This window comes from Hydra viridissima, unplaced genomic scaffold, assembly GCF_058129835.1.
Source record: "Hydra viridissima isolate aposymbiotic clone 2 unplaced genomic scaffold, HvirCarnegie_v1 scaffold_5, whole genome shotgun sequence".
NCBI classification, from domain to species: domain Eukaryota; kingdom Metazoa; phylum Cnidaria; class Hydrozoa; order Anthoathecata; family Hydridae; genus Hydra; species Hydra viridissima.
The window spans coordinates 14,174,637-14,197,693 of record NW_028324304.1 but is presented as its reverse complement, the minus strand read 5'-3'; the positions used below and the strand labels follow the sequence as shown (position 1 = coordinate 14,197,693).

Sequence of the window (23,057 nt, the reverse complement as noted above, 5' to 3'; positions counted from 1 at the left end):
GCCGAAAAATAAAAGATTGCTGAGAGGTTAAATTTATCGAATTCGACTGTTCATGGAAACGTCTTGGCTCAATTTCAAAACTTTACATATGGGTTCCACATTTTCTTACAGAATGAAATTTGCTTAGTTTTTTTAACAACTGCATTTTAATTTTCGAAGCGCATGATTACTGCGACGAGAAACGGGTTGTTTACAAAAATGTAAGCGCAAGAGATCATGGAGTAAAAAATATGAACCAGGTCAACCACACCGAAGACAGTGGTTGACCTGGTTAATTCACCAAAAAAAGGTTATACTATCTCTTTGGTGGTCCGTTTATCATGAGCTTCTTCCGGACTATACCACGATTAATTCTGAAGTTAACTGTGATCAAATTCTCAAGTTTAGTGGTTCGCTCAAACAGAAAAGGCCAGAATTAAATAAAAAGGTATAGTGTTCCACCACGACAATGCGAGACCACATACAAGTTTGGTAACTCACCAAAAGCTTTTACAGCTTGAATGGAATGTACTAACACACTTACCAATGCGATGTACTAACACTTATTTTCCGGTCTCCGCAAAGTATTTTGGACTGGATGACATTCAATTTAAATCAGGACGTCAAATATCACTTGGACCAGTTTTTTGCAAGCCATAATCAGAAAGTTTTATGAATGTGGAATCAATCTCCTGCCCGAAAAATGGCAAAATGTATTGGACCAAAGTGGAGAATAATTTAACAAAATGTATTGGACCATAGTGGAAAATAATTTGTTTGTACAATTTAAAAAATTTTGTGCAATTTAAAAAATCGTGTTTCATTTTTAGCAAAAAAAAACAAAATGCCTTTCCAAACGACCCAAATTAACAATCGGACTTTAATAGCCTTTTGAGTGATACTTTCGTTTGCTAATTGAATAATGATAATATTGCATTAAATAATATTTTATACTATTCACGAAAGCATGGTTACAATCAAAACAATCGTCGTTATTGTCATCGTATTACTAAAAATAAACGAAAGTAAACAAAACGTTCTTGCTAGTACGACCATGAGTGGAAGAAAGATAACATTCCTGGAAAATTATCTTTTTTCTACTCAGCTACAAGGCTAAATTTAAAAATCTAGTTTTTATGAAATTATATCTTAAATAAATTCATTTACTGAACTTGCTATTCGCCTAAAAAATGGCTCTCAGTTTATTTTTTGTATTATGTATTATTATTGTATATGGAATATTATCCTTTTTTCTACTCAGCCGTTCATATTTGTAAAGTTTATCATCTATCAAAATCAATAAAACAGCGTGACATTTTTTACATAAATATGGTGATAGTTAAATATCAACTTATTATATATATATATATATATATATATATATATATATATATATATATATATATATATATATATATATATATATATATATATATATATATATATATATAATGTGATTCATTACACCAGAATGTATTATAAATAATGTCTGAAGAGGAAGAGCTGACTCCATTAGTATCTAAGAGTAGCATATATGGAGCCAAAGAACGCTTTTGGACTTCTTTATTTGCCACATTTGTTGCCTCAACAGCTTCTCTTTGTTTTGGGTATGCTGTTGGATATTCATCACAAACTCATAATAATATGAAAGATGATCAAATACTACAAATATCAAAAAGATACTTGGCCTGGTTTACTGTAAGTTTATTTTGAGATATTATATATTACTATTATCATTATTATTATTATTATTATTATTATTATTATTATTATTATTATTATTATTATTATTATTATTATTATTATTATTATTATTATTATTATTATTATTATTATTATTATTATTATTATTATCATAACTATCATACTATCATACTATCATTACTATTACTATTATTGTTGTTGTTATTTTTATCATTTTTATTTGCTTTTATTAAACTATGGGTACTTTTAAATAGGAATGCATTTATCTGTGATTTGCAAAAGATATATATAACCTTTTAATATATAACCCTATAACTCTTTAGGTTATAATATAAGTCTATCCTCAAATCATCAAGAGCAAATAAAAAGCAGTGTAAAAATGAGTTTTAAAGCTAATTTTCCTCTAACCTTTCATTTGGATGGAAATTTGCTTGAGGATATTGATGATAGAAAATTTTTTGTTTGACTGTTAACTTTAGCATCTGGAGAAAATGTTTATCAACTTCTTTGTGTTTTATGTGATGCAGTTGTGGACAAATCTTTGTTACAGTAGGGGATCTGTGATCTTCAATTGTCATACCTAAGCGAGCTAGTGCCATCAAAAGTCATATTGACAAGAATTTCATCAGATCAATGAGAAGGATGACAAAAGGCCTTAATATGTCTAAAGCAACAGTGAGAAAGGTTATCAAAAAGAATATTAGTGTCAGGTCATTAGCTAAAACCAAAAAGTTATTTCTTTAGGAGAAACCTTAGCCTTAAGACAGGCTTAAAATGGGGACTAAAGAATTTCTTGATCAAGTTTTGAAAGGTCATTCCTTTCCTTAAAGTTGTCTTTTTAGGAGAAACTTTAGCCTTAAGATAGGTTTAAGATTGGGCACTAAAGAGTATCTGGATCACATTTTGAAAGCTCATTCCTTTCTTGGATTGTTGCCACTTTCCCTGATCGACAAAATTTTTTCTTTCTTTAAAATGATGCTCACACAGCAAAGACTGTAAATCTGGCTGAGACCATGATTTTTTAACTGTAACATATCTCTCAACTTTCTTCACCTGATTTGAGCTCCCTCAATTTTTCAGTGTGGGCATACATGCAGCCCAGGATTGTAAGCTGTGATTGTATATGATAGTGGCTACATTGATCAAATGTTGTAAAACTTTTTTATCTTTAGTTTTATTCCTAAAAAAAATGCTGTTGCTAACATACTCGATTAGTGATTGGTATTGCTATAGGTTAACTTGAACATCTCTGACTATAAAATGACTACAAAGAACTCTTGGTGCTGACTACAAAGGATTCTTAGTGACTGCTTCACTTCATTGCATGGGCTAGACTTTACAGAGTTATGTGGATGGCTGAAGTAATGTATGTCATGAAGATCTGAATGTTTATAAGTTTATTCAAACTAAAAAAGAGTGAATTTTATTGTAAGAAGAGTGCGGCAGTCTCTGCAATAATTTATTGGAAAAGTTCTTTGACCATCTCTTACTTTGATCATCCCATCTATGACCATCTATGGTATCTGTCAGATTAATAGTACTTGCTTTTTTTTTTTTACAATGAAATCACAGTTAGAATAAAGCTTATTAAGGTGTTAAACAATCCTGGAGAAGAATATTTATTGTAACAAATTATTGACCCAAAGCTGGCTCAAGACAAACAATTTGAAAGTTTAAAAAACTTGAAAATTAGTTTTTTCTAACTGTGTATTACAACACTAACAGTGCTCAAGTGAATCTACCATATTCAGAGAATATAGTTTCAAAAGGCAAAATTATTACTAGAATAATATAAAAATGAAATAGTTAATGAAGTTGTAGAAGAACTAATGTTGGAATATGTTTACAAAATGAATTTTAAACTGAGCACAAAACTGGCAGAATTACAGTATAAAATTATTAACATACACATACAACAATTTGTAAACATATTTCTCTATATATATAGCAATTGTGCTTCAAATTTCTTTAACCTTGCCTTTTTGTATGGCAGTAGCTGAAAGATCTTTTAATGTTCTGTAAGAAGTTAAAAACTGTCTAGGATCAGCGATGTGTCAGGAACATTAAAATGAAGTAGCAACACTCAACATAAATTACCAGTGTATATTGTAATTTTTCCGAAATAACCAGTGAATTTGCTAATGTTAACTTTTAAAGCTTGTTTAGTTAAATGTAATAAACCGAAAATATACAACATCATTGACAATATTTTCTTTTCCACAATTTTATTTTAAATTTTGAAAGAATCTTTATAATATTACTCCATATTTACTCTGAAAGGCCCACACCATGAGTGTAATTATTGCTAATTATGATTTTGTAAAAGTAACTTGTACATTTGTGTGTGTGTGTACCTATAAAACTAGAACTGTTTTTTTGTTGTTAGTAAGTCCGCAATAATTTGTGTCACATTCTTGAAATATTAGTTTATTTGGAGGTTTGTTTTGTAGCCATAAGGAAATTTAAGTTTATATTATTTTTTAGTCTCTAGTGCCAGTTGGTGCAGTAATAGGAGGAATAATGGCTGGGATTTCAGTTGATAAATGTGGGAGAAGATCATCAATATTGATATCTACTTTTTTCTACACACCAGGATGGTTTTTGATAAGCTATGCTTCAAATCTGCCAGTATTGTTTGCTGGGAGAATTCTTACAGGTGTTGGTGTTGGTTTATGTTCACTTGCAGTACCGGTAGACTATTATTATGATATGAAATTTATGTTTTACAGTAATATTACTAAAAAAAGTACAATTGATGATGCAAGTTGTTTAGTTTTTTCAAAGTAATATCTCTTGTTAATTTATGTTCCATTCTATGGTGTTGTTGTTTTTTTTTTGTTTTTTTTTTTTGTTTTCTTTAAAAATTAAAATTGAACTCCTATTTTTTATTTTTGATAGTTGTATATTACTGAAGTATCTTCTGCTTGTAATCGAGGGAGGTTAGGAGTTTTTCATCAACTAGGTGTGACTAGTGGCATATTTTTGGCTTATCTTGTGGGAATATATTCCACATGGCAACAAGCTGCATTAATTGGAATAGTTCCTGTTTTTGTTATGGCTGCTTTAGCTATGATGATACCCGAAACTCCAAGGTGGCTTCTTGCAAATAAAAAGCGACATTTAGCTTTACAAGAACTTCAGTGGCTTCGTGGTCCATTCTATGATATAGAAGGAGAGTGTTTTGAAATTCAGAACAATCTAGGTCTGTTTTTTTTATGTTAACATTTAAATTATAGTTCACTTTCTTTAAGTTAAGAAAATGAAAAAAACTTTTCTTTAATTTATTAGTATTATAATTTTTTAGTTGTTGAAAAGTTTTTTTATAATCTTTTTTTTTTAAATATTGGAGGTTTACTTCTTTTATATATTTATTTATTTTAATTTTGTATCATTTAAAAAGCACGACACCATTCAGACAAAATTTTAAAAATTGTTCGAAAAATACAGAGAAAAATACATCAAAAAGGCTGAACCTATAGGCATAACTTTTGTTTGTTTTTGTTGTTTTAAAATTTTTAGAAAATGTGAAAATCCATAGAAGTAATTCCAAATTCGGCTGGAACTCAAAACAATATCCAAAACCTTTTTTCAGACAAAGTATGACGTAGTAACCGTTATACAAACCATATACGAATACAATTAGACGAGACATGTTTACTGGTGCCCTATAAACTAACCCATAAAGTAAATAGATATAGACACTCTGAGGAAAGGCAACGTAAGTAAATACCACCCTCAGTATGCAAAACAACTAGAGAAAAGTGTTGTTGCGTTAAGAAGAATTAAACGTTGGAAAAATGATTCAATTTACATTTTAAAACTTTATCTGAGTTGCTTTTCTAACATCACTAATAATAACAAAATCTTTAAGAGCAAACCCAAATTTAACCTGGCGGTTACAATGGGTGGTTACAATGACGATGATAGACATCAATTACGTTTACATAGCGCCGAACCTGCTTACCAACGGTTGCAAGTCACGTTTGCATATTTATTTTACGTAAATAATTTGACTTAATCAAAATGCGTTTCAGCGTTTTTTATTTAGATTACCAAACTATTGCTTCGTTGAATGACTTTACAACACCTGGATTGTTTCGACCGTTGATGATTGGTGCATTTTTGCTTATCTTTCAACAGATGTGCGGTATAAACGCAGTAACGTTTTTTGACATGAGAATCTTTTTGACTGCCGGTCTAAAAGTAGTTCATTACAAAGAAGTTATCCTTTTTGTGGCTTTGGCTCAAGTAGTTACTACAGCTGTCTCTTATTTTATTATTGATAAGATAGGTCGAAGAGTTCTTTTGATGTTCGGTAGTTTTTTTATGTCCCTTTTTTCGATTCTTCTTGGAGTTTTTTTTGATATTGCTGATTTTCAGATTGATAAAAATCTTACCCCGGTTTCAGTTTTGGGAGAGAAAATTTCCCATTCTGTTCCTCTCCATGACATCTCCTGGCTCCCTAACATTTGTGTTATTGGTTTTATAATTGTCTATTCCTTAAGTTGGGGTCCTATACCATGGTTGATAATGTCTGAAATATTTCCTCCTCGTGCTCGGGGTTTGGCTGGTGGTTTTGTGACTTGTGTGGGCTGGACAGTTGCCTTTGTTGTGACAAGATTCTTCTACTTTATGCTGAAAGCTTTACATGAACAGGGAGCTTTTTGGGTTTTCGCAGCCTTTTCCTTGGCTAGTCTCTTTTTTGTATACTATTTTGTTCCTGAGACTGGCTGTAAATCGCTTGAAGATATTGAGCATTATTACCAGATTTATTACGGATTTTGTAATTATCTTTTTTAAGTTTGTTACATTTTTTATATTTATTACATTTTTATATTTTTTCTATTGTAACATATTTTATAACAAATGTAATATATATAACTGATGAGCTAATAGTTATCGAATAAAATAAAATGTAAAAAAAAAAAAGTATATAAAAATAAAAATCATTTCCTAATTACATTTGTGTCAGTGTTTGTTTGGATACTTGTTAGCTTAAAGTATTAATAGTCGTTAGTAGTATTCGGTAAAATATGTTTTTTTAAGTTAAATAACGTCCGGTTCAGAGGAACCAAACCTGTTTCATTTAAGCAGTGCTAACCTTTCTTATATTCTTTTACTGATCGCTTCAATTAGTCGAGTTTGTGGAAAGATCGTTGGGTTATCTTTATCAACTTCAAATTTTTAATGTTATTTGAACACTTTGAACCTGGTGGTTATCTGGCCGAAACAGAAAATGTTAATGCCGCAGTGTGTTTTTTTAAAAAAAAAGTAAAACAACATACTAGCTTTTACCCATTCTGATGTTTTTTGGTGCAGTTATGAAACTCGCCATATATGCAAAAATTATATGCTTGTGCTTATGATAAAAGGACTAAAACAGTTATATTTTGAATAAATAAAAAAAACATCCACATGTTAATTACAACAATTTTTGTTCGACAGTGGTATTGCAATCTAAAACATGAGGGGGGCATAAAGGTTTCATTGTTATCTTTTTCAGAATTTCGTCATCATGCTTTATTACGTTACAATGGTTTCCTTAAAAATGACCATAAGTCATAAGCGTATGGTTCATTAAAGAGTCACTAAACTTAAAGCACCAAAAAGTTCAAAAAGTCTAGCTTATTTTTAGCACCATTGAATTTAGAATATATTGCAAAAGCATGGTAAATTTTTGATTGATTTGAGAAAGCAAATCCTTAGGGAAATTATTTAGTTTCATCAAAGAAACTTTTCATGATAAAAGTGTTTTGTGGAAGTCTTAATTCGTGAGTCCTTCGGTGTCTCTAACCCTGCCTTTGGTAGCTAATATCACACGTGGTATGATTATAATAGGAATAAAGTACTACGTTACATTTTTTTTTTTTCACTACAACATAGCCGCAAAACAACACATTTATCTTTAACACACTTTGTGAGAGGGAAATAAACCCGATCAACATGGGGCTCGCCCTCCTATTAACGGCTATCAGGAATGCTAACTTGGTCTGAGGATCATTTTGTAAAACGGTAATTGAGGGTTAGTGTTTGAGAGTAGTCATACTGTTTCCAACTTTGTAGATCTAAAAAATTAAGTACAGTTTTTAGTTAAGTTCAATTTAACTTTCCCTCTGTTTCAGTATTACAAGTTAAGGTAGGCTCCTAGTAGCATCTACAGCCGCAGGCCTTAATAATTTAGAACGTATATTTATGAAAGCTGGAAGCCTGTAAAAAATAAATTAACCGCATATTATATAAAATTAAATAAAGTACTTCAAGACGGATTAAACTTTAATATTACAACGAATCTTAAAAGACTAAAAGCTTCATCTGCTTTTCAATACAATAACAAGAAATGGATAAAAATGTACATTTTAATTACGCTTAATCATGTCCATGACCACATCATTAACTATGTACATAAATGATTTAGGCTAAATCATTCATCACCTGAATGTTTACTGTTTCATGATTGTAACAATCAAAACAAAACATATAAAAGATAGAAAACTTAGCGAGTACCTTTTTACCGTGCTGTATATATACATATTTTTTTTTATAAAGCTATGAATTGCAGTGTCAAAATTTATAACGGGTGTTCCCTCAAAAATGGAACTCCACAAAAAGCAAACATTTATGAGCAAATGTTTAAGTAGAAACTTATTTGTGTTTATGTAAACTAGAAAGTATGTAATTACAACAACAAAATTGTATTATTCAAACATAATTCCTCTTTAGTAATAAAAATGAGCTCAAAAAAAAAATGGTGAGTGTAAAAAATCCCGTGCACAAGTTCTACAAAAAGTAACATTTACACGAGGAAAACTGTTTAAGTGTATTTAATGTGGAAAATGACCCAAGTTCAACCGTATATCGCATAATTTAAAGTTATGGATGGTATTTTAATAATGTAAATGATATGATGAGAAAAGTATATGAAAAACTAAAATATTTTGAAAAGAAAAAAAAAATGACAAAAAATAAAATCAACCAACTTGCTGCTATGAAAATAATCCCAAAGCAAACATTAAAAAAGGACTCAAAATTCAAAATTTTGACCACCCCACACTCATAGGTTGTTAAAAACTAAATATCAAATAGCTGTCACGAGAAATCACAAGCGAAGTAGTCTGGGCAGCAGAGAGCTGTCATTCGGCCAAAATTCGGACGCTTGTATAAAAAATTTTTTAAGAAGAATTAATTTTTGGATGACGAATCTTATTTTCAAATGTCAAACTCCACAGCTCTTGAAATTACTCCAGTGGCCCCAGGAATGCTTTTCAAGATTTGAAAGCTAAATATTGGTATATAATAGTTCCAAAGTTAGAACTTGATAATAAATCAAGAAATCTTGCTATTCAGTTAGCAAAAATAAGTAGAAAATAGATTGAATTGAAAGTGCTTTGGTTCCATTTCTTACGTGAATAATACTCTGATAGAAAGTACGTCTTTTGGCCTGACTTAATTTCGGCTCATTATGCCAAAAATGTCATTGATTTGCTTGATAGTGGAAGTATCAATTATGTTCTTAAGAAAGATAACCCGCGGGCAAATGATTGGGGACCACGGTTCTAAAATATTATAAGGGGGTTTTGTTCGCCTGTAGTAGCGAAGACTTAGACTTTTTAGATGTTGAAATAATGTGCGTTGGTCTGCATTAAATTTAGTTGGTAACATGCATTAGCTTAACCCATAGCTGGACTAAGAGCCACACATAAGAGCCACACATCATAAACAAAATGAAAACTTTTTGGCAGCTAACTGTAAATGCAAAGATTTGTATTTGCAAGAACTGACATCGATAGCAAAAGTTAAACTTTTTTGCAATCAATTTTTTAAAGAATTATTTGTTTTTCCTTTTATTGAAAATCATCACACTGCGCTATACTGAGATATTTTCCTTATCCACACTACACAGTTTTAAGGAAATAGATACTTAAAAAAAAAAAAATTTTTTTTTACGAGGCCACTAATATTGAACAAGGTGGCCTGTCATTAATTCAAATTTGTAAAAAGAGTTTAATAATATTTTTTAATAACAATATTAGCAACTTAAATCAGTTGTTAACATTATTAAACGCAGTAACAATATTAGTAATAATAAGTTTAAAAAAAAAAATTAGGTAATAAGCGTTTAACGTAACAACAGAAATATTTAGGTTAAAAGTAAAGCTGCTAACTTCTAATGACAAAATCCCTCTTTAATTAACCTTTGCCGAAGTAACGGCTATGTTAACTGATTTTTAATTACCTGATAATATACCTTTTATTGACGTTGTGTCAAAAATTAAACTTGTGTTAAAAATTAAATCACCGTTACAGTAATTAATATCGCAACAAGAAACCTAAATAATAAATGTTGAAAATACTTTTTAATAATTAGAAATCTGTTCCCACGAAACAACTATTTGTTTTTAATATCAAATATTTTAACGCAAAAACTGTTTATTTATCGTCTATTGGTCTCATTAAACAAACACATTCAAGTTGAAACTTAAAATAGGCAGGGGAGTAACCCGGGGCAATGTGAGACCTTTTCAGGAAAATGTTCATAAATTGAAGAAAAATCAACATTTCAACTGTTATTATTCAAAAAATTAATCATAGTTTTTAAAGATTTGATCTGTATAAGTTTTTAAAAGAATTAAAACAAATATATAATAACAAACACAATTTTATCCTTATCATGCTACTCCAAATTTTTAAACAAAATTTTAAAAAAATCTATTAACAAGCCATTTTCTGAACGCGCTAAAATGGTTCCAACTGGAGCATAATCTGTGAGTGAAATTTTCTTATGTTTACGTTTAAATAACATCATGGGTGGAATATAACAGCATTACTTACATATAAAATTGTTGATGCTACTCCTTTTTCTTCTCTTGTCATTGATAAAACACTGCATTTCCCTTTAGAAAAAATTACTCTTAACAATTTGTGGACACATGAAAACCAAAAAATTGATGTGACTCAAAGTAATGATCATCTAACATTTTTTATAATTTACTGAAATACGTTTTAAAACTTTACTCAATCCAAATACTCTATTTATATAGAATCTGCTTCTACATTGACAAATTCGGTTGTCAAATTAAAAAGCCTCATAAAAAGTCATCTCCTACTAGCTAATTATCCTATTTGAAGCTATTTGGTATGCTTTTTTTTTTTAAAATTCAAAGACAATTAATCTAATGTCCATCATTGTCAAACCATGAAATGACAACAATATCTTTAATATATTTTTTCAACTGTTGCTCTTATTCACTGGAAATCACGTTTCAAAATCTCTCATTTAAATTGGCATGTATATCACTTTCACCTTAAGCTTTTTTAATAGGACGTTGTAAAAACTGAAAATCCTACAAGTTTCTTACAGAGACATCTGCTTTGACTTTATTGATGTTATATCATTTTTTATATCAACTTTCAGGGTCGCCTTATTCATTGAGCAATAGGCGAGGGGCGATTTGTGATTTTAGGGCGCTTAAGAACTAAAAAAAAGTTTCAAGTACGTTTTATTTATACATTTTTTTAAATTTTTTATGTTTATGTAAATAATGCGCTGTCATTTGAATATGTGCAAAAATTTGTTACGTGATTTTTAAAACTGTTGGTGGAAGAACTATGATAATATCGACTTTCAAATATCTTATAATATCAACCTAATAAACGAATTAAATAAAATATTTACATTCCAACTTACTAACATTTGCAGTGGGGCGACGAAAACTTTATAAAAATAGTACTTCTCTGCAAAGTCTTTAAAAGCGCTATATAGAACTTAAAACTTTTACTTCCTAACTCAGAGAATATTTTAAAAAATGTTGCACACTAAATTTATCTTTTAATGTTTAACTATTGATTATTTTTTTCGAGGGAAATGAGTTTATAAACAAAAAAGAAATCAGGTTATGAAAACCGAAAGTTACCAAAAAAAAAATAAAAATAATCCAAATAGAACGAATTACTAACAAACGTCCCATTCTTAAAAAAATATTTTCTAGTCAAGTAATTTATGCATAACAAATAAACAAAACCAATAACATTTTAAAATGATATAATTTAAAATATTTTAAAGAAAAAAACTTTTATTTTTGTCTAAAAGCTATCGTTTTAAACCTCTCTTAACTTGAATTCTCAACTTGAAACTAGAATGCCATTAAATCGGAAATTCAAATACAAGATGTATTAAGAGTCTGTTTTAGAAGAAATACTGAAGAGATTTTTTTAGGTAAAGCAAATTTTAAATGTTCTAGCAAGCAGTTTTTCAAATATATAGTAAACGGGGGTCAGGAGTTAGGGTGCGAAATAAGAATTTTCTGGGTGGAAAAGTTTCTACGCAAGAGAAGAAGGAAGGTCTATTCAAGGCCTAAGGGTAATTGGATTAGGGTGCCAAAAAACGTCAGCCCAAGGGCGCATGAACTTCTTAAAAAGGTCCTGTCAACATTCTAAGAAGCCTGATCAGTTTTTACTTTTATATATTACTATAAGGAATATTCTAAGATAAAAAATCAGAAAAAGCGTAAATAAAGAATTTATTCAAAAATCTGGTAGAGCTAAATACAAAAAAAAATTATAAAATAATACCCCTCGCTTATTATTTTATTATAACATACTAACATATAATGTTATTAACTTTTTTTTTACCAGTATCTAGCTAAATAGATTTACATAACAATGGATATCACCCATTATAAAATTATACATCATCTTATAACAAGTTCCGGAAGTTTCTTCATGTTTAACAATTGTTGTCGCACTTTCCTCTTGCAGCATATTACTTCAGAAATATCTTTTAATAATAAAAAATTTATGTATTTATACAAACAAAATTTAAAAACTTTCCATACAGAAAAACAACGCAAAGATGATTGAAAAGTCAATTCATGGGCTATTATGCATTAAAATGTTTATATGTGGAAATTTGTATAGTAGAATTTCTCTTCGATTGGAAATTTTGATCAAATCGAAACATGTTAAAATTAAAAGCCGTTTTCTTTCACAAATGCTGCGCAAAAAATAATGGAAAACACTTTAAAATGAAAAAAAAAAAAAAAAAAAAAAGATAGGCATAACAGAAAAGTAAAAAGAAAGGCAAACTGTTTCGATTTGCCCCAAAATACACTACGAAAATATGCAAAGATATGTTATAAATTAATCAGAATTTGTATGAAACTGCTGGACAGTTCATGTGGATTGTTATTGCTATTTTATCGCTTTTAATATTATTACTATATATTTTTGATAAGATAAAGCATCGCATTAAAAAACGAATTTTCGAAGCGTGGAACATCTGCTATTTCAAAACAGGAGCTAGTAAAATTGAGATCGTTAGGTCGTTTAGGTTTGTTTCAAGTTTGTATTTAATTATAATGATTAGCAAAATGAAAAAAAAAACCTATTGTTATTTTATTAAAACAATATTCTTATATGAGTTGATTAAAAAAGAGTTGATTGAAAATGAGTTGCAATTAAGTTTAACTTTTTCGAATATGTGAAGAGGACACAACTCCAAAAATCTGTAATGATTTCCTCGAGAAAACCTTATCCTAAAGGGAAATAATAGGGAGATAAAGGAGATAATCGTATTAACAAGGATGTATTTTACCAAAATGACGTAGTTAGACCTCATACTCTCAACATAATGATTTGCTCAAGAAAACCTTACCCTTTAGGGAATATTTGAATCCTTGAACCCCACAAAGATTTAAAGTTATTTATAGTCGAGTTGCATCCTTGGTTACACTCTTTAACACTGATGTAACAGCTTTTTAGTGTTGTACTTAAGATATTGCCCTGAAAAAAACTCACTTGCACGCCCATTTTTCAGATTAGAATAAATGGTGGGAAATTATTAGCTTGTATTCAACAATTTAAACTTACTACTGAGGAAAAACGGAAGAAGATGAAAGTGCATATAGAATATATAAATGAATGTAAAAAAAAGTATTATAAAAATGATGAAGTAAAAAGTGTAGAAACTTGCTACATGGAAGAAGTAAGCACTTGAAGTGTACTCATTTCAAAGATTCTTTCGACAAATACTCTACAATAAATATTAGAAATTTTTTCACAGTGATTCCTTTTATTTAGTGAGAAAACTGTTACCATTTGACGATGATTTTAGTTTTGTATGCATACCTGCTTTTTTTTTTTAGTTTTGTATGCATACCTGCTTTTTTTTTTTTTTTTTTTTGATTTTTTTTTAAACATCTGCTGTTTATCTAATTTAACGTCAGATAAAATTCTCCTACGATTTATTTTACTACGACTTCGTCGGTTTTTTTTTATTTTTTTGTCTAATTTAACGTCAGATAAAATTCTCCTACGATTTATTTTACTACGACTTCGTCGGTTTTATTTTCATTTTTTATTTTTTTAGGTATAAGCACCATAACATCCCAGAAATCAAGATATTCTTCATTTGCAATATTTTTTTATTTGTAATGGATTTTTCACTTGGTTACTGTTATAAAGTTATATATTATTTTAAAGTTAAACAAAATTTTTTAAAGATTTAGAAATTAGTGTGAAAATCGACAAAAAATAAGCAAGTTTTTGCAATTTTTCTGTTTCTAACAGCCACTCTTTCTTTTGAAAAATTATATCCAAAAACTCAAATACAAACATAAGCTATGTTTTTTGACATAAATGAAAAGCTATGTTTTTTGACATAAATGAAAAAAGTTATGTTTTTTTGACATAAATAATAAGAGTTATGCAAAAAAGATACTTTGAGAAATGTAAAAAAAAGCAAAAGAATTCATAAACCTAATGCACAGGATCCCAAATTCAATATCCTATGCGTCCACCTCTACGCTTTTCCAATATATTTTTAGAATCGCACAGTAATCCATTCATATTCGGGCACCGACATTAATTCAAAAATATCTGTCCAAAAAACTTTAGTTCGAATCAAAATAAAATGCTAGATAGATATTTTTTAAAAGTCTTATTGGTTTTAAACACTTCTAAAAAATCTTTTTTTCCGTGAAGCAAATTTTTGAGTTTTTTTTTCCTCCGATTTTAGGCTTATTGTTAAAGCGGAAACAATTTTAAAAAAAAACGTTGCAATTCGAATTGTAATATGTTTCAGTATTGCTTAGCGTTATCCAATATAAAACTAAAAAATGAAAGAAAATGTTGAAGTTTTTAGGGGTTCCCTTCAAAGCAATTTAAATAACATTTTTTGTAACCACCCTAAAATATATTATTGAAGACGGTATAAAATATATTTCTGGGAAAACGGAAATACTGTGTTTTAATATTTTTTGAGTAAATTTAATACAAAATGTTAGGGGTTAGGGTGAGCGTTTTAAGTTCCCCTAATCTCGTCTTGATAATAAAGCAAATAGGTTAAAAAACAGCACAATTTTAAATTTCTAGATATTTTGTTCCTTGATTTTTTTTTTCTAGCAAATTCATAAACAATTTCATCGTTGTAATTGAAAAGTTACACGCTACGAACGAAACATCTTGGCGAAACATTTTTAAATATATCTTCTAGAATGATATTATTTTCAAATATATCTTCTAGAATGATATTATTTTCAAATATATCTTCTAGAATGATATTATTTTCAAATATATCTTCTAGAATGATATTATTTTCAAATATATCTTCTAGAATGATATTATTTTCAAATATATCTTTTAGAATGATATTATTTAACTTCTTTGTTTTGCTTTTGGATAAGCGATATTTTTTCTTTTTATGTAAAAGTAGAAATATTAAAACTTATTTTTTTATGTTGTCGTCGACGTCGTTAGGTTATTGGACATTATAGTAACATTTGTTTGAGGTATAGCTTACTTGCTTTGGTTGCAAATTTTATTTTCATGCTTGAAAAACAAAGCTAATTCCAAGTTTGTCAAGGAATAAATTTTCTTTTAAATAAATTTTTCTTCAGATATCAGCGTTTTCTTTAAGATCTGTGAATAGTGAATCCATGATTGGAAGGGAAGGCTCTCCGTCGCTTTTCAACGTTTGAAACTGTGAACTAAGTTTTAAAAGTGAAATTTACAAAAATAAAGTCTTTAAAATTCATTGAATACTTGTTTTTATGTAATATATTTGTTAATATTTACATTGACCAACGCCTTTAAATGGGTTCAGAAGAACAAATCTGCTCCGTTAGAAAGAACATCAATAACTGCAACTTTTTTTTTAATTTGAATTTTTAAATGTTTTACTTGAAAGACTTCAGACTTTAATGTTAAAGATTTTTAAACAGCTCGATGATATGAAGCCTGGTAACGGTGGTTTTTCGCTTACAATTGTCAGAAATAATAGATAAGCATCAGCACATGATGAAAGGAAGCAAATCCGAAAAGTTGTGAAATCGGACAACTTTCTTTGTTTTGAAATAGAAGGTGATCAGCGGAAGTGAAATTTTAAGCTGCTAAATTTGTTCATTTGCGAAAGAATAAACGTTTAGATTAGTATTTTAATGTGATATTAACAATCAGATGACCCAAATCAAATGTAGCTTATTAAATTGAGTTAACAAGATTTTTCCTCAACAAATCTTATTATTAACTAATTGAATTTGTCTTTTCATTTAAAAAATTAGAAGAAAGAAATAAAAAGTTAAAAAATTCACATAAGTAGCTTTTCTCAAATTGGGTTAAAATTTCTAAAAAAACGGGGAGTATGACGTCTAATTACGTCATATTCCCCAATTTTTTATTTCATTGAGAGCTTTATAAGAATGTTTTTGGTTGATTAAATAATCTACGTATTTCTTCTACGCACGTAAGACGGAATTATGTAAACGTACAAAAAAATAAAAAATATCTAAATATTTTACGATTGAAACTTATTCATTTAAAGAAAACATTAGAAGCTATTACGTTAATCGTACTATCAAATATTTATTTTGGTAAAATATATATCCTTGTTAATACTTAATAATAAAAGTTAATTACAAATATATAAATATCCTTGTTAATACGATTAATGCAATAGTTTCTAATATTACATCAAACTGTTGTGCAATGTGGATTTACCGAGTTGAATAAGAGATTGCGCAGGAATTTTCGAAAAAAGAATCGTAGACCAATCGAACAATTAAACAATCGAATCATCAAACAATTAAATAATAGAACAATACCCAAAGTAAAGTAAAAAAAAAGAGATGAAAAGTGAGACGCACAAAAGACAAATGATAAGAGTGGCGCTGTATCACGATAAAAAGCACTGATAAAGTTGTATAAAAATTTACATTTCTAATTATATGATAAGAATTTAAATCTATTTTTTGTAAATGAAAAAAACAGTGAAAAAAAATAATAAAAATTTTGACTGACAAAATATTGTAAATAATTTTTTAAAATTTTCTTTTTTGTAAAACAAAACCGCTAAATCGATATCTTAAAGCGATAAGATTGTAAATTTTTAATAACCTTTAAACATATGGGGTGGTATTTTCTTAACCCACATCAGTGCAGTTTGCATATGTGCAAATGCGGCTTCCTTTATTTTCTAAAAACAATAAAACAACTAGATTATAAAATGTCTCACAAAATACCTCGTTTGTTAATCTGTTTTGCATTCAAAAATAGAAATTTCCAATTTTTGAAAAATTTAACACTTGAGAAAGCTCTCAAATTTAACCTTGAGTAAGCTCTCAAAGATGATTAAGATGATTAGCGGAGGAAAGGTTAGGATACCTAATCCTATCTTTGTTTTCGAAGTAACAATCGGTGTCATGGTCCTGTAAAGGCGGAATTAAAGTTTGGCTACAAATCATTTTTTAAGGTTAGTGGCATAAGAAATGCAACATAAGGTTAGTGGCGTAAGAAACGAACAGTATTATCCGGCTCCAAAATTTACCTTTCAAAAGCCAATAATAAATTATTGCTTTAATTTTGAAAATCTCTCTATTGCAAATCTATTGGGGGTTCTTATGTTTAACCACACCCTATGAATTTTTGACCGATACAGAAACAAACATTAGTTCTACTTTTCTTTTTAACGGTGGGAATGTTTTTGTAATATTAAATGTAAATAATAACTTTGATACAAGAAATAAGCAAAGATTGTGTTCAGTACCAAAAAGAAAAAAGGAAATTAAATTTTAAAAGCGTTTCATTAGTTTTTTAAAGCACATTCCCGTGATAAAGCTGAATTGGCCTATCACACTGCAGAATTGTAGTCTATAACTCTGCTGGCTAATGGCCTACCACGCTGCAGAACAACGACCAACACGTACAGAATTGTGAAACTTCACAAGAGATCTTCATAATTTTAATTGGTTATTTAATAAATAAATAAAATTTTGAACGGCAATTTTTTTCTGTAAAGTAGCCATTTTATTTCTTATGAGAAATGCTCTTTAGAAAACTTTATTGTTTAGGGCGATCTATTTGGTATGGAAGGTGTTACGTTCAAAAAGTTGTTTTTGCAATCATTTTTAAACATAAAAAACACAGATCAGGTTTTTTTTTCTCTTCAACTATATTGGGCTTGAAAGTTATTTAACAAAATATGTAATAAATTTTTGAAGAGAAACATATTAAATATTAATAACTTTAAATGTATTTCCTGCATGTAATGCAAATGACGCAAACAAGTAAAAAAAAAGTTGTTTATAAAGATTTAGATAAACACTGAAATAAATAATGTACTAATAAATTGAAATTCAAAATAAAGTTTATTGTTTAAAAAATAGTTTTTTGGAGGCTTTCAACTTTCCGATGCCAGTTTTTTGGGGGAAGTTGATAACTTCGCCCACGTTAAATTAAAATGATCATTCTAAAAACTCCGTAACCAATGACCAGATGCTCGTGTTGAGTAGGCTAGTAAATACAGCTTGGCCACTGCATGGACCCATATAAATTATTTTCTTACTTGAATAATGGAACTTTCTGCGGTGAAATAATGGTTTATGGATTTTCGAAGAGCTTTTGAGTCAGGTATGATAAATTCGATTGCTTAAAAAAAGCATTTTAGTAATATTTTAAATAAATATGTATATAGAAAGGTAATGAACAAACTCGGCGTTTAGAGAAAAAAACGGACTAAAAAAATGGAGCTTATGATTTCTCTCAAAGGTTTAGTGAGCTCGAAATTTCATCGACTCATATTTATAATTTATGGTTTTGATTTTTTGTTTATAAAAATATTTTAAAATGCAAAATTAGATGTAACGAAAGCTATTTCAAAAAATTTCTTTTTGTATTTTTTTCGTTTTGGAAAAATGCTGAACTTGATTTATTTAATAACCTGCAAGTAAATTAAAAAAATGTTCAAATTGAAATAAAAGCAAAACTATATTCGTTTGTATTATTTCATTTCACTGTACACAATCTTCAATAAATCTCTTTAGAAGTAAAATGTCAAAGTCTTCATTGGAAATATTAGAAATAATTACCTTGGTCATTATTGCTGTGTGTGCCATTGTTGGAAATTGTATGATAATCCTCGCTTTTATAGTTGGTTCAAAAACTATAAAGACTCTAAGAAATTACTTTATTGTAAACTTAGCTGTTGCAGACCTAATGGTAGTATGCTTATCGCTTCCATTCTGGATTGTCAATAGAATAGGTAAGCATTTTTTATACTTAAGTTTAAATTATCTTTTAGTTAATGGCTTCCTTATAATTTGCTAGAGCTTTGTGAACGCGTTTTACATTTTCTCTCATCATGCATTTTATTACTTATGCTTCATATTTTCTTACTTGGTATGAAGAACAGATATAAATATAATTTCTTCTTTAACCATATATTTAATTTCGCTAACTTTTATATCATTACCGGTATTGTGATAAAATTGTTTTCAGCTATTTATTGGCACTTGCGTAAACGTTTAGCTAAAAGGCATTACATATTTTAGACTGCGTAATATTCTCTTTAATTTTAGACTGAGTAAGATTCTCTTTTATTTTAGACGAAAGTCTTATTGAAGGCGAAGAAATTGCAAAATATTTTATGGCTTTTGATGTACTATGCGGTACAACTTCAATTCTGAACTTAGCAGCAATTAGTTTAGAACGAATGTATGCTGTCAAATATCCGGTGCGTCATTTTAACTTAACTCCCCTTCCGGTCATTTTAATTATAGCGGCAACGTGGTCTTTTGGATTTATTTTAACTGGCACAAAGTTTGTTATTAATTTTGAAAAAGCGATGAGACCCTACACGTTATCCTTATTTGTTTTGGCGTATCTTGTTCCGGTTTTTATCATTATTGTTTCTTACTGTGCCATCTTTTGCTATGCTATCTCAAAGGCAAAAGGGAACTGTAGGCTCAAGCGAGACTTGAAAGCCGCTAAAACAATATCAGTAATAATCGGTTTATTCATTCTTTGCTGGAGTCCGTTCTTTATCATAAACATGATGTTTGTGTTCTGCGATGCTAAATTTCCACATTGGATAATCTACGTATCCAAGCTGATGCATTATAGCAACAGCATGATGAATTTCTTTGTATACGGCTTAAGAAGCCGAGACTTTCAACGTTCGTTTCGATCCTTTCTTAAATGCAGTTAGTCATTTTATACAAGTTTACGAGTTTGTCTAAATTTAATAAAAATTTTAACTAATTTTGAAAATATTATTTTTGCAAGTAAATATTTATGAAGAATTAATTTAACAACTTTCTATAACAAATCGAGGCTCGTTTATTTGGGATAGCGTACAGCCTTCAGCGGTGCTTGAATTATTTTTTCATTTAAATTTAAAAAAAAAAAATATTTTAACTTTTATTATTGACACAGTTTTCATAACAAATTTGTTTTCCTATTTATTTTATTATAAATCTCACTTGATATTTTAGCAATAAAGCTGGAAATAAAATACAGTTGACTAAATATATTATTTATCTTTCTATTTAATCGTATCGTAGATGGAAAACTATAGCTTTATGAAACCAGTGAAACCTATTGTCGGTAAATCAAAATATGAAAATCGAAAATATGTCTAAATATTACAGAGTGTGACAGGGTGAAAAGCTACAGCAGGGAACGCCACAGCAGAAATTCACTCACGATTACGATTTCATGAAAATATCAATACTGACTTCACGTTGAATTTTTTTCTACAAAGAAAAAGAAAATGGTTTAAATAAAAAACGAGTTTAGTCGAAAGGTTTATTGTTATTATGAGGATAGGGAGGGGGAGAGGGAATCTATTAACAATCTATCAACAATCTATAGGACAATAAATAGGAGCTCTTTCATCCAATAAAAATGTGTCTACTATCCGAATTTTGAATTGTATGCTACCAATAGAAATACCTTCAGGAAAACTAAGTTTTCAGATATTTCTCTACGCATGCTGTTATTATTTTATTTATTATTGTCTTATCTTAATATGTTCTGATCTTTTAATGTAACAAGCCTTATTACCATGTTCACACGCGCGACGCACAGTGGCTCAGAACGATCAAAAAATGGTACAAATTAAATAAAATTTGACATAAATCGTAAATAAATATATTATATATCAAAATAATAATTTTTGGGTCAAAGATTTTAAATTTATTAGCTAACTTTTTTTACGCGCAGCTTCGACGCGTATAACGCGCGCTTACGCGCGTATATGCGCGTTTAAGGTGACTATACGCGTACTAAAAACATTTTTTTCAAGTTTTAGAATCTTCAAGACAAACACACTGTCTTGATATATAACTCTACTTGATATTTTTATAAAAATGGTTTTTAAAGGATGTTGATACATAGAGAAAAAAAACTGTATTTTATTACATTTATTTTATTATTTACATTACAATTAATTTAATAATTACATCTGGTAACGGTTTTCCTTGATAGCTCTTATGTTTTCTAAAAGATATGCTTGATACTTTTGGATCTGATCTTACTAGAAGGTTGTGCATCTGATTCATCATTGTGTTTAACCTTGATATTTTTGCCGCGTGCTCAATCCTAGAATTTCTTATCTGTTTATTTTAACTCTCCCGTGCATCTTCCGAGTATACCCCGATTGGCAAAAGGTTATTTATTTGATATAGAAGAACTCTGCAGCAGCTGTTTATGTACAGTAGGAGGCATAACATACCAGTCTTACAAACTCACTATACGTTTAGCTGTTTCAGGGCAGTATAAATCTAATTCATTGATATTAATAAGATATCCACAAGATATGGTTATGAGAATATTATGCAATCTTTCAATTATATCACAATCAACTTTAGTAATTTCAGAAAAAACTTTACTATTTTTAAATGCTCTTCTGGCAGTATTGCCGTCATTGGTAGTTCCAGAACCAGTTTTAGGCAGGTCAACATATAAGCTCAACCGTTCTTTGAAGAGTACATGAATCTCTTTTTTTTTTAAGTCTACCGATAATTTTTCCTCAATTTTTTTTGACTTATACTTTTAAATTTCAATTTTAAAACTCAAATGAAGAATAAGTTCCAAGTATTTTATCCAGCAATGCAAAGCTGAAATTCCAAGCCCCAAGGCTGAAATTCCAAGCCCCAAGACTCATTCTCAGTTTTTGCTTTTAAAAAATCAATATTATTCATTTCGTTGGGTTTAGCATTGCAAACATTGCAGGATCGAGTGGATTTTGTCTCTGTAAGTGCGTAAACTACTTTATTATCAAACATTTTAAGATCAACTCTATAGCTGGTATTAAAGGTCACCTTTCTTCTTGCAAAATCAAAAACTTTGAAAAACGTCTTTAAGGTATTTATTTGATTTTTTAGATCTGATTCTTCTTCTCTGGATAAAATTGGAATCTCTTTTTTATATTGTAGATGAAGAGGTCTACAAAAGTGACAACTTGAAGGATTTCCATTTTTTCAAATTTCGCCATCTTCTACTTTGAGCAATAAAGGCACAAAAGCTGTAAAAGATTTTCTTCACTCTTAAGTTCTATACTTGTGTTGCTTGTCTCGTATTTCTGTATATAAATACTTTGGCTTGATGCTCCATCAAAACCAATCTTTCGTTACCTTGATCACAATTAGGCATATCAATCATTTCAGTTATTCTACTCACAGTGTGATCTAACATGCTTTAAAGAGTACGCTTTGCAGAAATTTCAGAAAAATGTATATTCTCAGGATAGCATTTCTATTTTTCCACGAAAATATTGTTCAAGGTAGGATAAATATAATGATCATAAACAATTGGCTTTAACAGTTGTCACATTGTTACATCCTGTAATAACATTATATTACTAAGTTAACTTTATATTACAGGAAATACTAAAGTTGTTCAGTTAAACTTTTTCAAACATGTTGTACTTATCAAATAATACTTTCAAAAATAGCGGAAAACAAGGTTTTTAAGTGTTTATCAGCATTTGTATTTCTTTAATAACTTCCAGTACCGCAGGAGATCGCAGTAATCCCTTTATAATTTAAAAGTAGAAATGTTAATTAACTAGAAAAAATGTATATATTTTTGGAACTCGGTGGAAC

The 23,057-nt window shown here is 29.1% G+C and overlaps 2 protein-coding genes and 1 long non-coding RNA gene across 5 annotated transcripts; 2 read left to right on the top strand and 1 right to left on the bottom strand.

The window, feature by feature from the left end:
• The first annotated feature begins 1,422 nt into the window (after positions 1-1,422).
• On the top strand, positions 1,423-6,643 carry LOC145188837 (solute carrier family 2, facilitated glucose transporter member 8-like). Its single transcript, XM_090088595.1, has 4 exons — positions 1,423-1,677; positions 4,168-4,374; positions 4,582-4,885; positions 5,732-6,643. The coding sequence occupies exons 1-4, from the start codon at positions 1,465-1,467 to the stop codon at positions 6,481-6,483; spliced, it is 1,476 nt and encodes a 491-aa protein (XP_089944721.1). The 5' UTR covers positions 1,423-1,464; the 3' UTR covers positions 6,484-6,643.
• A 929-nt stretch (positions 6,644-7,572) lies between these two features.
• LOC149888839 (uncharacterized) lies at positions 7,573-11,457 on the bottom strand. Its single transcript, XR_016452322.1, has 3 exons — positions 11,369-11,457; positions 10,513-10,574; positions 7,573-7,748 (listed from the first exon to the last, which is right to left on the bottom strand). It is a non-coding gene; the product is annotated as an uncharacterized LOC149888839 (long non-coding RNA).
• A 5,745-nt stretch (positions 11,458-17,202) lies between these two features.
• On the top strand, positions 17,203-21,426 carry LOC149888838 (octopamine receptor beta-2R-like). Of its 3 annotated transcripts, XM_090088587.1 has the most exons (4): positions 17,224-17,425; positions 18,024-18,582; positions 18,996-19,213; positions 19,557-21,426. In XM_090088587.1, the coding sequence occupies exons 3-4, from the start codon at positions 19,003-19,005 to the stop codon at positions 20,156-20,158; spliced, it is 813 nt and encodes a 270-aa protein (XP_089944713.1). In that variant the 5' UTR covers positions 17,224-17,425; positions 18,024-18,582; positions 18,996-19,002; the 3' UTR covers positions 20,159-21,426. The 3 variants fall into 3 exon arrangements, with proteins under 3 accessions (XP_089944714.1, XP_089944712.1, XP_089944713.1); XM_090088588.1 differs by lacking the exon at positions 18,024-18,582 and having other exon boundaries at positions 17,203-17,425; positions 19,557-20,723; XM_090088586.1 differs by having other exon boundaries at positions 17,206-18,582.
• The last annotated feature ends 1,631 nt before the right edge of the window (positions 21,427-23,057 follow it).